This window comes from Poecilia formosa, unplaced genomic scaffold (assembly GCF_000485575.1).
Source record: "Poecilia formosa unplaced genomic scaffold, Poecilia_formosa-5.1.2 Scaffold221, whole genome shotgun sequence".
Lineage (NCBI taxonomy): Eukaryota > Metazoa > Chordata > Actinopteri > Cyprinodontiformes > Poeciliidae > Poecilia > Poecilia formosa.
In genome coordinates, this window is record NW_006800160.1 from 174,365 (window position 1) to 190,997 (window position 16,633).

Below are 16,633 nucleotides of genomic sequence, written 5' to 3' on the forward strand. Positions count from 1 at the left end.
TGGCGAGTTCATCCTCCACCAGATGAGCTGCTACCGATAAAAAGGAAGGATGTTAGTCACATTAAGATAATATAATGAAGTATTAGGACCAGATTAAGAGATTCTTTTTGTTTATTACGAGAATAAAGTCATAATTTTATGAGAATAAAGATGGAATGTTACCAGAATAAAGTTGTAAAAGTACAAGAATGAAGTTATTTTAACGAGAGCGATTAAGATCTCTGATTCTGGGATGTTTTTCTTCCCCAACATTATGCAGGTGTTGCAGACGCTGCTTGTTTCACAGACCTACTGTTTGTCATGTGGTCGTCAGTTACTATGGTTACGCTCACACAGCAGGCAAATGAAAACTAAATCCACTTTTCTTTTCTTTGCCCAGATGCGACCAATATTCAGCTTTTTCACCTCAGTCTGAACGTCTCAGTTCTGATCTTTTCACCTTTTCTGGTCTGCTCCATGTCCAGATGTGGTGGCAATTCGGATAAGACCAGCGTCAGAGTGTCCGCAATCTGAACGGGCCGCTTTGGGAACGTAAACCGTTCACACAGAAGTCGCTTCATGCGGTCGAGTTTTAAAAAAAGTCGGATTTCAGCAAAAAAACAAAAAAAACAAACAAACTGAAATGCGCATCAACACCTGCTGTGTGAACGCAGCCGATGTGTTCAGTGGCTTTCAGTTTATCTGTGAAACTGGTGAATAATAGTGATCATAGTTCCTCCATGAATGATTCTCTGGATTATTTCAAAGTCTTTTTTAAACCAGTTTATGTGCCAGTTGCCAGAAAAGAAAACACAGTTTTTCATTTTACTGTGACCATGAATAACTGAGCGTGTCTCCGTCTCTTCCTCTCTCAAGAAAAAATTCTAAGTTGCAGATCACTCGTGTCCGTCTGGAAGACTCCGGCAACTACACCTGCGTGGCTGAAAACACATTAGGACAAGAAAACGCCACGAGTATAATCACCGTGCAGATCTGTAAGCACTGGACCCGGGCGGCTTCGTTCTGCATGTCTGTCTGCATGTCGAGTCAGTGTGTGTGAATAAAATACGACGTAAAACAAGTCGCAGGGAAAATGGAGAGCTGTTGATGCAGGAGCTAAAAATGCATCAGTTTGGGTCGGATCGGCGTTTTGAAGCTGAACTTGTTAGCATCTTTTTATTTAGAATACAAAGTGAATTGCAGGAGTCAAATTGTTCTGAATTTGATTGAATCAAACTTGACTGCTGAGGATAAATATGTGTCACTAAATGTACAGAGACTACCAGATATTTACACGAACTATCTGTGGATGTTACATTCATTTTAGCTTCTCAGTTAATTCTTTTAGTTGCAAATTTGACTGTAATGTTAAGACTCACAATTTCACTGAAGTTGTAGTCCTATGTGTCTTTGTCTCACCGGACCAGAAACAGTTTCTCCAGAAACCTTTTGACTTGTCTTGGCTGACAGCTGAAATTCTGCTTTTTAAAATGTATTGGAGGTGTTTTGTTGTACGATTGTTATTATTCTCTTTGTTATAATTGCCAAAATTATTTATTTCTAAGTGCCAGAGTAAGTTCTATAGTAATATTCTTGAGGTGTGCTAACTGCTAAGCATTGTTGTCCTTTTGTTAGACGCATTTTTTCTGACGTTTTCACTTCTTGGTTGATCTTTTGAGATGTTGCTTCAATTTTTGTACGTAAAATTATTTCCATATGACAGCATCTATTTTGAGAAGTGCAGCATGAAAAATGTAACTTCAGCTGAAAATATTAATTGACTGTGAAATAAATGTGCTGAAAAATGTTGCACTGAAAGTGAAAATGGATTCACTGAAACTTAAAACATTAACAACCAAGTTTTCTTTTAATCGGTGCTACTGTTCAAATTATCTCGCTGTTTTGCTGCCTACCTCCAAAATGCTTGAATTTTGCGGTGGGAAACGTGTACGAACCCTGACAAATTGTTTAAAGGCACAAAAATCTAAATGTATAACTTCTGACTTACAAGAGAAACGTCCCTAAAATATTTGTTTTCAACAGGTTATCAAACAGAGTCGTTTTGTAATCCTAGCCGACCTAAAGCGGGAAAATTTCAGTTTGATTTATCATCAGAAACTAAATGCCGTGCACTAATTTATATAATAGTGTGTGAAATAAGTTTCAGATGTATTTTAAAGTGTCATTATTAAACAGGTGTTGAGTGCTAACAGCCCTCTGTGTCTTTGTGTTAATCAGTGACCACCACCACCCCATCTCCAGGTGTGAGTCACGTGAGGCGCTGCAACGACTCAGAAAGGGCCTACTGCGCTAACGGAGGAGACTGTTACTTTATACACGGTTTTAACCAGCTGTCCTGCAAGTAAGTGCTGCTTTTAAACTTCCTCCATCTCTCCACCCCACTGCCTTTCATCCGTCAGTGTCTGCTGGTCGCCGCACCACCATGCGCTCCGTTTCATGCGTGTTGAACGGGGCACCGTGGCTCGGTTTTCCCACTCACCGGGCTCTCATGGCGGCTAACAGCAGATGCAGTAGCGGTTAAATGTTCATACCGTACGCGTCCAAAAGTCTCCGTTCCCTGCTGCAGCGGTGTGAGCGTGTGTGTGTGCGAGTGAGTGAGAGAAAGGAGCAAACTTACGGAAAAAACGTAAACGCAGCCTCGAGAACTGCAGAAGTGTTGGCGTCTAGCATTCTGGGAAATGGAGTCTTTATCTTCCCTTTTAGCATCCAGAACGCTGGATGGTGGTTGATCAACTTAGTGGAACATTTAATCGTCATAGATTTGAATGCGGTATTAATGATGCATTCAAGACGTTTATTTTTCTGGTATGGCCTGATATATCTTCACTAATATTTTAGAAAGCATCACCTAAACCTCACATGTGTAATTGTTGTTGGACATTGACCTCTCTTCACTTCAGAAATATTGGAGCTCGTTTTAAATGATGGTCTGCCTGAAACAATAGTTAAGGGTTAAATGTCAGGGCCTTTTCAGAAGCTTTTTAAAAAAATATGTTTTATACTTTTAAAGCTGGTGTATGTAATTTTTATAAAAATATGTTTTTTACATATTTGTTAAAACTGTCATTGTGTCGTGACATTATAGTATGTGACAGATAATCCGTAAAAATGAATTTCTCACTAGAAGCAGCCAATCAGAGGTAGGAGGAGGGTCTTAGCGCTGTAAATCGCCCAACTTTACAAGTTTCTCAAAATCTCCCTCCTGCTCTTTGCTAAGCTCTTTGTTGTGGCTCACCACAACAAAGCTTGTTACAGATGCTAATGCTAGTTAGCATGGCAACTGATGATGGTAGACAAATGGTTTTCCTGTAACAATGAGTTGTTTCTCTGGCATTAGCACATTTAGCAGCACGCACATGAGGTTGGTTAACAGCGCTAAGACCCTCCTCCTGGCTCTGATTGGTTGTTCTTGACTAGAAGCGGTGTGTGCATTTCTTCAGACGGCAATGGTAGCCTTTCACAGGTTATCTGTCTCAAAACAAACTGTCACATCATATTGACAGTTTTAGATAATATGTACCACTAGAGCAGGGGTGTCCAAAGTTGGTCCTGGAGGGCCGGCATCCTGCATGTTTTAGTTCTCTCCCTGGTTTAGCACACCTGCATCAAATGATGGTTTGTTAGAAGACCTAAGGAGAACATTGACTTGCTGAGGAGGTTGTTACTACCACTAGGGAGAGAACTAAAACTTGCAGGATGCCGGCCCTCGAGGACCGACTTTTGACACCCCTACGCTAGAGCATTTAAAAAAAAAAAAGTTAACCCTATACGTTGTAAAAGGAGCGATGGCAATCCGGCCAAATGTGCAGTACTGTAATTCCTCCATACTTTGCGCTATCTGAAAATTCAGAAAGGGGAGACGTTGCGCTTTCCAGCCGATATCGGGTCATTACGGTAATTTCACCCCCGCTGTAGCAGGGAGTGAAATTAATCTGAGGGCGACACTTTTAACAGATGGTAAATTGCTAAAATAACTTGCTGCAGATTGAAAGTTTCAGTCGTTACAGATAAATGGGCAAATATATTTACTCACAAGACATTTAAAGAATTGCGTACAATTAAAATAAGCAACAATATCGATTAAATAGCCCAGCTTTAAAGCAAACGCTAAACTACCTTCGCTGTGGACGGTGACACTGAAGTTGCTAGTGGCTTTTGTTTTACAAAAGACTTGAAGCAACTTCAACTCTGTTGAACATTTGTGGACTTAAGATTGTAGCTACAGAGCTAAACAATTTAAAAGACATGTATCAATTCTGGCAACAAGAGCAGCCCAATATCCAACCAGAATTATTCCAGAAGCTCTCTGGTCTTTTTTAAGAGAAATTTGTACTCACAGTCCTTTGAATGGTTCATTCAAAAAGTGATTCTTAAAGAAATAAAAATCATTAGTATGACATTTACACCTGTGGTGGTGAATATATATATATATATATATATATATATATATATATATATATATATATATATATATATATAAATAAACCATTCTCAGGTACTGGAGCTGTTCTGCTCTAAGGGATCCCAGCAGGTCAGTGTCAGGTCACAGGAAGCGGGTAACATTACAGTATACGCTCTACAGCACTACTCTGCTCGGTGAAGTAATGAAAAGTTAAACAGGACGTCCCGCTGACACGGAGTGTTAGCTGCTCTCTCTGCTGGCTTGTAACCATGAGCCACTCTGCGAGCCGAGGGCAGCGCAGAGGACAGAGCGGGAGGCTGTTGGATGATTCGCTCCTTCACGTTTAACTGAGAGTTGAGCCACACCTGTGAGTTACTCAGTTACTTAATGAAGCCTGGACTGTCTCTTTTGGACAACGGCGAGAAGTCCAAATTTTTTGTTTTCAACATAAGCCGAGCATGGGTTTGACGAGTCTGTCTTTTTATTTGTCGTAGCACACGTGACGTCTGCCAAAAGCAAATTTCTGATAAATTTTGGGGGGAAAAGCACAGCATATTCCAGTTTTTTTTTTTTTTTTTGTTCATTGTACTCAGGACAGCCATCGTTTATCAAACGTGTGTACAATAAAAACAGTGTACGATCGTTTTAATGCAAATTTAGGCCTGTCACGACAACGCGTTTTGACAGCCGATCAATTGTTCCAGAAGTTATTGCGATAATCGATAATATTGCCATTTTGAGACTATTTCTATCAAATATAATAATAATAACAACATTGTGAGTGCACCCTCTCAATAATTAAATAAAATCTTTAATTTCTAAACAACAATTAGCATTGGAACTGGGAGACATTTCAGATAACTTTAGGCTTTATATTTTGGAGCTGCAGATTGGCTAATTAGCCCACGGATCGTTAAATTACATGTAAAACCTATTTTACAGTCAATTCTGCACCTAAATTTAAGAGTTAAGACACTCATTATTTCCCAGTCAATTAAATTCATTTACAGTTATAAATTTGATATCCTAAAAAAATGAGACAAACTATGGGACATAACCTGGAGCCTTGACACGGAGACTTCCCTGTCAGATCCTCATAGTTCCTGCACTTGTGAGCGATCCGGTCCTCCTTGTGTGGAAACAAAACCGCGAACATTAAACGCATCACTTTGTCTGAGTAGGAGGCGTCTTCCCAGGAAGCAGCCATCAGACTTGTAGGTGTTTAGAGCAGCAAGTGCAAAAGTGTTTATTAAATGATTCAGCGCCGACTTAGATCGACGTTTTACACAGAAAAGAAAAAGTATTTCTCCAAAAGAAGACAAAGCAATAAACTGAAAAACTATCATGCGTAATCACAGCGAAAAGTAATTACTGACATTACAATATATGCGTGTCAATCTAAAACTAATAAAACAAACCTGAAATATATTAAGAATTTCAAAATAGTCCTTTTTTTTGCATTTCAACAGGACATTATAATTTATATTTTCTATATTGGCCTTAGATATTTTATGTTGCTCTCTCTACTGTCTAGGTTTTACTTTGATCCTATTTGTGTTTTATTTAACATAAATTATTGATGGAAAAAAAGAGAAAACACAAGGACAGGAAAAGGAACTGCTGCATGAACAGTCTTGACTTACTTCAAAATAAGAGCATGAACATAGACATCTGATTAGCTGAAGAATTCTTAAAAGATTACAATCAAAACTTCAACACAAAATGTCAAACTTTATTCAACTGGAACTGTGTAAAACAGCAAAGTAAATTGGTGCTATTTAATTTATCCAGAAAAGTTAATTTAGAGGAAGCCCTAAACGTTTTTAAAGTTAGCAAAAATGCTAAAGCTCTAAGTGAAAAATTAGCTCATTAGCGAAAATCTGCACATCTCTGCTAACAAGGAATCCCTTTTCAGTCTTTGTCTCATTGTACTGTCCTAAAGTTTAACATTCAACAATCTCGCTGAGGGCTACATATTGTGAAGTTTAGCCCCATGCTAACTACCAACATGCCTGCTTTTGTGGTACTGCCGACGCTTGCTAACGATTAGTTAACCACTGCATGTGATTAGCGACATCTAGCTGCTACTTCCCTTCTTAATTCCTCTAGGAGTCGGGGTGTCTGGTGTTTTTCCACAACTGTTTCAACAATTGTAGATAAAGTATTTCTTCCATGATTGTGTATTATGAGGCATAAACAGGAAACGTATGAGAAAAGTCTTCAAAAATATCAAATCAGTAGCATACTTAAACGAAATGTACAGATAGATAGATAGATAGATAGATAGATAGATGCCTTTATGTTTTTTTACTTCTTGGATAAGACAGCAGAGTCGTAATCTTTAAATTCCAAGCTGGATTCTTTGGAAGATGTGTAGCATTTCCTTCCCCTGACTGTGTGGAGAACAGATGGTATGTAAAGTCCTGTGTGATCAAAAGCTTTATTATAATTCTCCCCGTACAACTGAACACATCTGAGAGAAACTCATCCTCAGATCCGCCGTAGATGTCTCGTACCTGCTCTCGTTGCCTCCTTCTCTCTCGCTCTCTCTCCGTTTCCGTCCCACGTTTCCCTCCTTCACTCGCTGCCGTTCTCTTCACCTCCCATCTGATATCCCTTGTGGACACTGCTGAAGGATAATTCAGGATTTATTCTCGTGGTGCTGACAAGCAGAAAACTTAGTGTGAAAGGGTTGACACCCAGACGTTACGGTGCTGCACGTTACAGGCGTGCGGGGGCTGGGGGGGAATGTGCACGATTGCACGGCCTCGTGTGCGTACGACTCCGCTCTGTGCTCAGCATGTTGCACGGCCAGGAACCTGCAGGGTTTTTTTATGGGACCCGGCGTGGGTTTCTCGGCTCTGTCATCCTTTGTTGGCCCGTCTGCTGGGGTCGCTGGATAACAGGATGTAAATAAGACTGCTGTCTGTAGACTGTCAGTGCGGCTTGTTCACTTCAGAGATATGTAGACCCTAACTCTCCCTCTTGTTCTGTCTCTCATGAATCTGCACAACTGCTGCAAATCATTCCAGCGCATGGCACTGGCAGGCCGCAGAAATTTATGATGGCTCTGAAACTTGAGGGGGTATTTTGTAAGCTGTTTTATTCTCCCCCTCCCCACACACTCCACAACCTCCCCATCTGGGAAAACATCTAATATCCTCTTCCCTAAAGGGCAAATTATTGCTGTAGAGCAAAACGCACTGTGTAGGTTAAATTGGAGGACAGGCGATGCAGAAAGACATTGTGTTTAAAACCCAGGTGAAAGTGGAGAAGAGCTCGTTAACGGGTTCCACCAACTTAATGTCCCTTCGCGTTCATGCAGATGTGGAGTTTTGTAGAAGCCTAACCAAGATTGGGAAGAGTTTTCCTGATTTGGACTGACATCACTGGGGTTAGCCCTGCTCTCTTCCTCTGGTGATTCTAGATTAGCTTTGAGTAGCTTTGTCCTAGCAGAGGTTTGACAGTGATCTGGGCATGTCAGCAGGCTAAAACCATGTCAGCAGGGCTCTTTGCTTTGCTATCATCTAGTAAAACATGCGTAAAGACCAGGAATCTGCTCCAGAAAACTCTCGTTTTAGTCAACGTTTGCTTCACCGCTAAATGTGACGCTAGCCCATTTCCAGATATTCTCTCAATCATTTACACCACCTCACAGAGATAATTGTGGCCAAATAAAAGTGACGTACTCCCCACCAGACATTACAAGAGAGAAGTGACGGTTCAAATATACACAGTGCTTATGCTAACTTTTAGCGTAACTTTATTGTGAACGCAGGACACAGGGCCTTGTAAATGGATTAAAGCTGCGTTTCCATCACAAATGTGTGCAGAGCTTTGCCAATATTCCGCCAATGTTGATGAAATATAATTTCGCAGTTGTGGTATTGTTTAATAGGAAACACCATTAAGACATGGCACTGAGGTTTGCCTGATAGCGGGGCGACCTCAGAGTCCGAAAAGTAGCGCGACGTGATCTGTACGTGACAAACGTATGTTGAACAGTATGTGGCTTTTTGCCTTACTTGAAAAAGAAAATGGCAAGAAAACATGATGCAGTTTTGTTACGCGACCTCACCACCGAGCTAACCGGTGACCAGCAGTTCCTGATGTTTCATTTTCAACAAGCTTAGAACTGCAGCAAAGTCAGTTCAAAGAAAGGTGCTGGTACTACGTAAACATTACTAGAGGAACTCCCTTGTAGCAGAGATGAGTTGGTGCTGGTGGAAAAGGGCATTTAGTTGTCTACCAACTTTTACTCTTAAAGTCAAATAAATCTGACGAGTTTTTGATTCTGAACTTAAATATGTGAGTTTGTGGAAGATGAACTTACAGTTGTAAGTTGTATTATAGTATTCAGTTTCTCGTATCGCCAAGAGTTGAGTAAACAAGGTTTTTTTAAGGTAGCCATGGAGTGGTAACTATTTCCCAGGGTGCTTAGTGGCAGGTTCTTGTATGTTGTTTTGGAACGAGATGTAAGTGTTTTACTTTGACCTGCCTCTTGTGTGTTTTTAAGGCAAATATTCATTTTAAAGCAAATGTCAGCTTGCAGTGATGGAGGACAATGTCTTCAAGACTATCCAAACTATATCAATAAAACACATTATCAGATATTTGTTCATGCAGGTCAAATCCTAAAATAAGAAGCTGCTTTGACTCGATGACGTAAATAATCCATCGAACGGATTTCCAACTATCTAGTTAAAAGTATCACATTTCCTCTCAAATGTCCCAGTGGGTCATTAAACTTCCTTTAAATCCAATACACAAACCTTATTAGTTCAGGCTAATATTGATGCCTCAATATAATGTTGGTGCGCACATTTATGTTGAGATTAATGAGGCTTTAATCAATTGACGGAAACCGAAGAGTTTGCCTTCATGTCGTGCAACGAAAAAATGTGCTTTACTTTGATGTGCTCTCTGCTCATTTTCACTTATAAACAGTTAGGAGGGAAACTAGGAAGAAGGTTTAGGCAGATAAAGAAAGACTAAAGAGAGAGAGAGAGCGAACAGGGCTGCTTCACCTCTTTCTCTCTGCTCTATTTATATCTCTCTGGGAAATTGCTGAGTGGGCTCTACTGAGGGTTTTTGCTGTAATTGATTCAAAATGCAAGTTCTCTCTTTATTGGTGAGAAAGAGGAGCGAAGGATACCCAGTCAGTTTATGCAAAAGGGCAAGAGGAAGGTCCCTGCATTTTAATCTGGATAAATGTGTTGACCAGGCACTACATCAATGGAATAAATACGGCACGGGTTATTACTGCCGGGGGCTGGATGGAGTTGCTGAAGAGCCTCTGTCATCATCGCTGGAATAGTGCCACATCAACAGTATCAGAAGTACTCCGGTCAATTGTTGTGATCCATCCAGAGGGTAATGTGCGCTGCAGTCGGATCAGATCCTCTAAAGCGTGCCCGTCTTTCACTCGGCTGTGGTACAAAGAAGAAAAAAAAGGCGCCTCAGTATCAGTTGCAGCAGGGAAATTGATCAAACCAATTATGCAAAGCGGGGTAAGAGCTATGACATGCGTTACAATTCACAACGTTCGTTATGATTTTTGATTCGGATTTGAATTTATGTCCCAACAAAAACAACAACACACCTACAATTGGCACTAAATTCCCCCTGCTTCAACCAGCCGAGGTTAAAAAACACAAACCTTGTCGGTCAAAGACATATGACTGCTGGTATGACTAAAAAGGTGAACAATGCATGTGTGAAAAACGAGTATGTGATGTCAAACTGTGAAGAGAAGTAAGTTAGCAAAAAAAAATAAATAAATGAATAAGTAAATAAATCCTGGATGTTCCCCTGCATGTACTTGAATCAATCTCCTGTTTCTTGAGATGCAGTGAGGAGCTTTGCTTGTTAGTTTCGGCGCTGTGAGTTTGATAGCTGATGCCAGGGAGAGAATGGCCGACTCGCAACCCTCTCCCCCCCTCACTTGCACTATTCACTGACAGCTCGCCACCCATCCAGAAACAGAACAGCACTTTCTGCAGCTGCATGTAAACTCCTGTTATTGTTCATGGCCAAGAACTCCTAAAAAAAAAAAATCTATTCCATCAATTTTCACGCTCACACTCTGTGGAGAGCTGTCAGTGTGCGCATTTTATTTTATTTTATTTGCGCTGTTTGGTTTTAACCCAATTTGAAACTCCTTACAAGGATTTTAACTCTCCCGCGGTCTTGGCGCAAAGCTCGGTGAAGAGCGCGGCAGGTGTCATGGTCGAACATCGCTTCCTCCATTTCTGTAAAACACTATTAGTATTTTAGTTCCTGAAGCCACAAAATATAAAGAAAAAAAGTGCACGTTGGGTCAGTGCAACCAATCCTGGACCTGCGCATGTGGCAAGAAGCTCACACCACCCCTTCTATGGACAGCGCGCCTGTACACTGAAGTTCTATCACTGAGTTAAGGCGTGAATTTATTACTAAAGGCACTAAAACCTTCATAATACACACCAGTTCTGCTCTTTTGAGTATTTTTATAGTTTTCTTAAACTTTTCCCTTTTGGTTTTCCAGCAGCAGAACCCCATAGAAGTAAATGGAAAAATAGCTGAAATTCATGCTAAGGGAAAATTTGTAGCTTGAAATAAACGCTGGATGTGCCTTCCTGTGCTCTCTGCTGTGAAAACATTTTAATGTGGAGTTATGGGTTTCTTTGTGATCAAACGCTCCGTTTCTTTGTGGACAGCCTGATAAATCTAGGTTAAACTCTGAGTCTGTGTCAAAGATCTTGTTACTGTAATGGCGTTTGAGTCAGATTGATTTGTTATAACGGTTCACTCAGTGGTTCCTGTTTGCAGACGCAGCATTCAGTCTCTGCCCTCCCTCGTAGCTGGGAGGGTGTTCAGAAAAGACGAGGCTATTTGAACGCACCAACCCGCTCTGGTTGCTAAATGAAAAGAATAGAGCAAGGTAAGTGTAAGCAGTGGATGTTATGGTCCAGGACATAAAGTTTATTTGAGGGCTTTTCTTGTTGCCTTTAATTTTAGATGAGCCATGAAAAGAGAAGCAAATATTTAATTGGGCACTTTTCTGTCCTTGTAATGTTTCTCCGCCTTTTAAAGAAATCACTATTCTAAGCAGGAATGTTGTTTTTTCTTTTTAAAAAATATATTTTTTGTGTATTTTGTCGTCTGAACAGTTTAACAAATTTCGAAAATATTTTAGGTTAAAAAAAAAAAAGGAACTCGCAAGTGAAATATTACATCTTGGACGTTCCAAGGTTTCCCCCAGAAAACTTGCTAAGCCTGGTGGTCGGGTGACAGGCCGGTTATTCATCCAGCGGCCCGCGTTGTTTTTGAATTAAAAGTTGACTGGAAATTTTTAATATCACTTGATAATTATGTGTTATTGAAAGATTGGAAGATTAACACCTGAACACCAACTATAAAAATCTTTAAAAATGCAAACATTCTTAAAAGACTTAAATAAATAAGCAATGCTTAGCCTGGTGGGGTTACATGTAAAGCCTGGTGGCCCTCCAGGCTTATGCACTGAGGGAAACCCTGCATTCCCTACGTTTGTTATTTAAAATTTTTGTAATCATTTCATCTGGCAGCAAAACAGTAAAAAACAGCTTAAGTCTATGGATCATAGTGTTTACATATTGTAACCTTAATGAGTGAACAGTGTTTTGTTTTGTTTTTTACTTGTCCAAAGTTGAGATCTGAAAAAAAAAAGACAAACAAAGCGAATCTCAAGGGCGACCCTGGACTCTTAACCCATAACTCAGTGGCCATCTAAGAAAATACTGGTGGACAACTTTCCAACTCCAGACTGAGACCCATAAGATGATAATAAATCTCATTAATTATGTTTTTAATGCTGTCTGAGAGGCAGTAGCTTGGAGACCCAACAATCAGGCTCAGTGCCTACAGTTTTAAGTCCAGTGTGCCTGGACTGATGGCTTGTTGTAAAAAAATTTAATTCAAAGTACTGAAATTCTGCCAACCTTCAAGTAAATATAATATCTCCTCTTAATTTTTCTTTTTATTCCAAAAATTCTGTTGCCAGCATAATTTATATGAGGTGACGGTTGTTTAAAACATAGCAGTGAATTGAAGAATCTGCACTTTTCTGCACATAATTAATCTAATAAGAGTATAAATGTAAATAACATCTGTCTATATTTAGTTTACTTGTGTTGTTTAGGTCAAATACTAACTATGGAGGATGAGACAATAAAACTACCCACTCATTCATTTGGCTCAGACACAGAGAAAAGAGATTCGCCCTGAAAGCTAATTATCACAGATAAAGTTTACCTCAAAGGCTTTTATTTTAGCGTTGTGGTCAAGTGTTTTATACTAATGAAGGGTGTGTAAAAATAAAATTAAATAAAAATTTACTCATTATTAGTCTTGGGTGACTTAATTGTTTATTAAGAAATTGTGCTTTCTCCTTTTAAATCATTTTGACTACAGAAACTACCCAAGTGACTGATGAAAAGTTTATATAACCTCTGAAGTTTGACCTGAAAACACAAAAGCTGACATAACTAAGTCTAAATGGCCTCTATAGGTAATCAGCCTCAACTGGGAGCCAATGTTTGCTTGTAATTTTTGTGTTTGTATAAAAGGTCGTTGAGTTACCGAGTCAGACGTTTACTACGGTGCTGCACTGATGCTGCTGCATTCAGAGTCATAGGATCTGCAGGGAAAGGCAGTTGAACCGTATGAAGCAGGAAAAGGACATTAAAAGTATCCAAGAAAGCCAATGAGCAGTGATTAAACTCTAATTAAAAAGTAGAAAACAATGGATTGTGTTGAAACCAGGCCACGGTCAAGGAGACCAACACATTTTGGCCACAACTTCCAGGGAAATTTGGAAGGCAAACAAAAAAAAAACACAAATATCTCCAGCCGACATAAAGGACTGTCCAAAAAAAAAGAAGAAGAAAAAAAAATACTGCTGTGGCAGTTTTAAGATGCACAATAAGGCCATTTTTTTCTTTAGGCGTAAAGAAAAAAATGGGCTGCATGGGGCGAGGCGCCAGAAGAGACCATTACTACGTCGGGACAAAAATGCTGCCAACTTTTCAATAAGCCAAGAAAAAAACCCGTAAAGAGACGAGTGAAGAAATTTCTAAAATACAGGGGGAAAAGTCTGTAGTTGGCTCAGAATCTCACAAAAAGCATGAGTGAAAGAAAAGTTTTAGTTTTTTTAATATAAATTGTACGTACTGCTTATAAAACCAACACTAAACTTCTGTTTGTGACACCAAAGAAAGCGGTTATAGTTTTATATGAAGTGATTGCTAGAGAACATATCAATAACGTGTTTATTCAATCTAATATCTTGAAACTATAAGGGATTTGAAAAAACACTATTAGTCATGTTTAAACCTGGAAAGACATTATTTCCAGTTAATTTATAAAAGTTCTTTGTCTTAAGTTCAAGTGGTAGAAATAACAGGAAGGAAATGATTTCAAAAGGAAAACTGTGCATGTTACTTTAAAACAAAGGAGGGTTTTTATGCCTGGAGTGAAACTGCAGCAATTTGGATAAAAGTGCTCCACCATACATCAAGTCACAACACTTGATAAAAATAAAGTCCTAATATTTTGAGAATAGTCACACCAGTAGCAAAATAAAGTCATAGTATTACAAGAATAAAGCTATGATATGAGAATTAGAAAAATAAAGTCGTAACATTCTGACTTTATTCTCAAAATCATACTGATATTATTCTGTTCAGGTCACCTGTCTGACCTGCAGATGTTTTCTTCTTCTGTTTGTTTTGTTTTTAAGTAAACACTTCTAAAATATGCTGCTGCTAGCAAATTATTTGCTAATCAAGCCAGACACTTACTGAATGATTACTGCATCCCTGCTCCATGCTACACTCTTAAGTTGTGAGAGAGAGTGTGTGTGTGTGTGTGTGTGTGTGTGTGTGTGTGCGTGTGTGTGCGTGTGCGCGCGCGTTTGTTTGTAATACCTTGTGGGGACGATTTTTCTGACATATATTACGTTGTGGGACCAATTGCTCCTCGTGGGGACCGGAGCCTGGTCCCCACGAGGGGAAACCCTGTTTTTGGGTCAGGGGTCAGATTTAGGGCTAAGGTATGAATTGAGTTTTGGTTAGGGTTAGGGTTAGGTATGTGATGGTTAGGGTTAGGAAAAGGGTAAAGGTAAGGTTTAGGCTGTAGAAATGAATGGAAGTCAATGGAAAGTCCCCACAAAGATAGCAACACAAACATGTGTGTGTTGGTGTTCATCTGTGTGTGTGTGTGTGTGTGTGTGTGTGTGTGTTGGTGTTCATCTGTGTGTGTGCGGGGGTGAGGGTCTAACGTTCGCCACCATCACGTGCGGCGTCGCGGTGATGTCGGTAACGCCGCGGTACGCAGCTCCTCTCTCTCTGTAGTTGGTGGTTTGTGCTGTTTCTAATCCCTCATCTCTGCTCTCTTTTGTCTCCCCTCCCAATCCCTTCTTTCTTCCTCTTTTTGTCCCCCCCCCTCCTCTTCTCTCCGTGTCTCTTACCCCCCTCCCATCCCACTCTCCTCCCTCTGTGTCCTGTTTTCGCTCCATCAGGTGTCCCAATGACTATACGGGGGACCGCTGTCAAAACTCCGTCTTGACCAGTTTCTACAGTACGTCCATTTGCTCTTGTCTGTCGTCCTCCTCACTGAGATGCTGCATGCCACATCGGAGGGGTTGGATAGTGTGTGTGCGTGTGTGTGTGTGTTCGTGTGTACTAAACTGCTTCTCTGTTTCCTGTACGTGTGTGAGGGTGTTTGCATGAGGTTGTCTCCCCCCCCTCCCCCCCACCCTGTTTTTCTCCCTATCCTCAGGTGATCTGCAAAAACACAACATCTTACCAAGTATTTTTTCCCCCCGTCTAGTTTCTGGTGAAAATATCTTAGTACAGTGTTTCTCAACCTTTTTTGGGCCAGCGCCCCCCTAGACCTCACCGCCCCCCACCAAAATATTTGTAGGCTACTTTACACTGACCATTATTTTATCATTAATGTTACTATCACTATTGTAGATGTTTTGATTTTTATGCTTGTTTCTGTATTTATCATCAAAAATAATTTCCCAGAGAACAAAAAAGCCATGGGAATAGAAATTATTTTCACAGGCGTCTACGAAAAATGCAATGAACATTCAAGTTAAAATCGGTAGGCCTAACAGCAGCCAATCAGAGTGGAAAAAATATTCTTATTTTGTGCCATTTTCTATTTGTTAAATATTCCACCAAATGGTCAGATAAAAGTTGTTCAACATGCCAGTTTAAACTTTGACCTATTTGCAAAATGACTGAGCTCTGCAACATTAAAACATGGATAGAACTGCAACTACATCAATCATAGCTCTTCTTCTCTTCAGTGTTTGTCAGTTTCTGGTGGTGCAGCTCTGTGCTGCCTTCAGGAGAATGAGACATCAGAGTATCATCCATAAAATTTCACCCACATGGCATTTAGTGTGCAATCCAGAGCTGTCAGTGGAAAAACAACAGTTTCAGATCCTTTTAAGGCCATAGAAATATGAGACAGAAACATTGATTAAATCTTTATATAGACCTGTCTATTGATTTATAGATTAATGGTTTTACTGGACAGAAATTACAAAGAACAAATCTGGTTCTTAAATCTAATTAAAAACATGAATAAGTGATAAGTTATTTACTGTTATGATCTGTAAGGTATGTTTATTCTCAGTACTAGATGTGGTCTCAACAAACCCATGACATTTCAACAATATTATTTTACTTTTTATCTGGAAATAGTGTGTTTATTCTTGCCATACAGTCCTCTGTATTAATTATTGCTCTAAAGGTCTTGCCATACAAGTTTATTCCTCTCTATTTACTTTAGTTTCTTGGTTTATTCTTGCATTTTGTTATTCATTCATTTCCATTTAGTTTCCTTAGATTAGTATTATTCTCTCTTGTCCACTTTAGTTTCTTTCCTGTTGCTAGATTTATTTTATCATTTATTGACCATCATTAATCTTCACTCATCACTTGCTGCGCTGCCTAATCATCATGTGTTTCACATCATGTGTTGATTTCTCACTGTTCAGCGTCGGATTCTCTGTTTTTATGCCATAATTCACATCTAGTTCGTCGCTCCGTTTTATGTCCCGCTTCTCCTGTTTCAGAGTTTTGCGCAATGTGCACGTCTTTTTTTATTTTTTATTTTTTTTATCCTGAGGTGCAGGGTGGTCGGGAAACGTATCGATGGGGAAAAGGCAGACTGACATATACCTTTTAAAACAAC

The 16,633-nt window shown here is 39.7% G+C and overlaps 1 protein-coding gene across 3 annotated transcripts in view; it reads left to right on the forward strand.

Annotated features, from left to right (window-relative positions):
• Positions 1 to 16,633, forward strand: part of LOC103149276 (pro-neuregulin-2, membrane-bound isoform-like) — a 68,181-nt gene that overhangs the window by 29,939 nt on the left and 21,609 nt on the right. For all 3 annotated transcript variants that reach the window (XM_016679806.1, XM_007568353.2, XM_007568354.2), the window contains exons 3-5: positions 856 to 974; positions 2,218 to 2,341; positions 14,943 to 15,001. In XM_016679806.1, the coding sequence (XP_016535292.1) occupies positions 856 to 974; positions 2,218 to 2,341; positions 14,943 to 15,001 (302 nt within the window). The remainder of the gene's footprint in view (positions 1 to 855; positions 975 to 2,217; positions 2,342 to 14,942; positions 15,002 to 16,633) is intronic.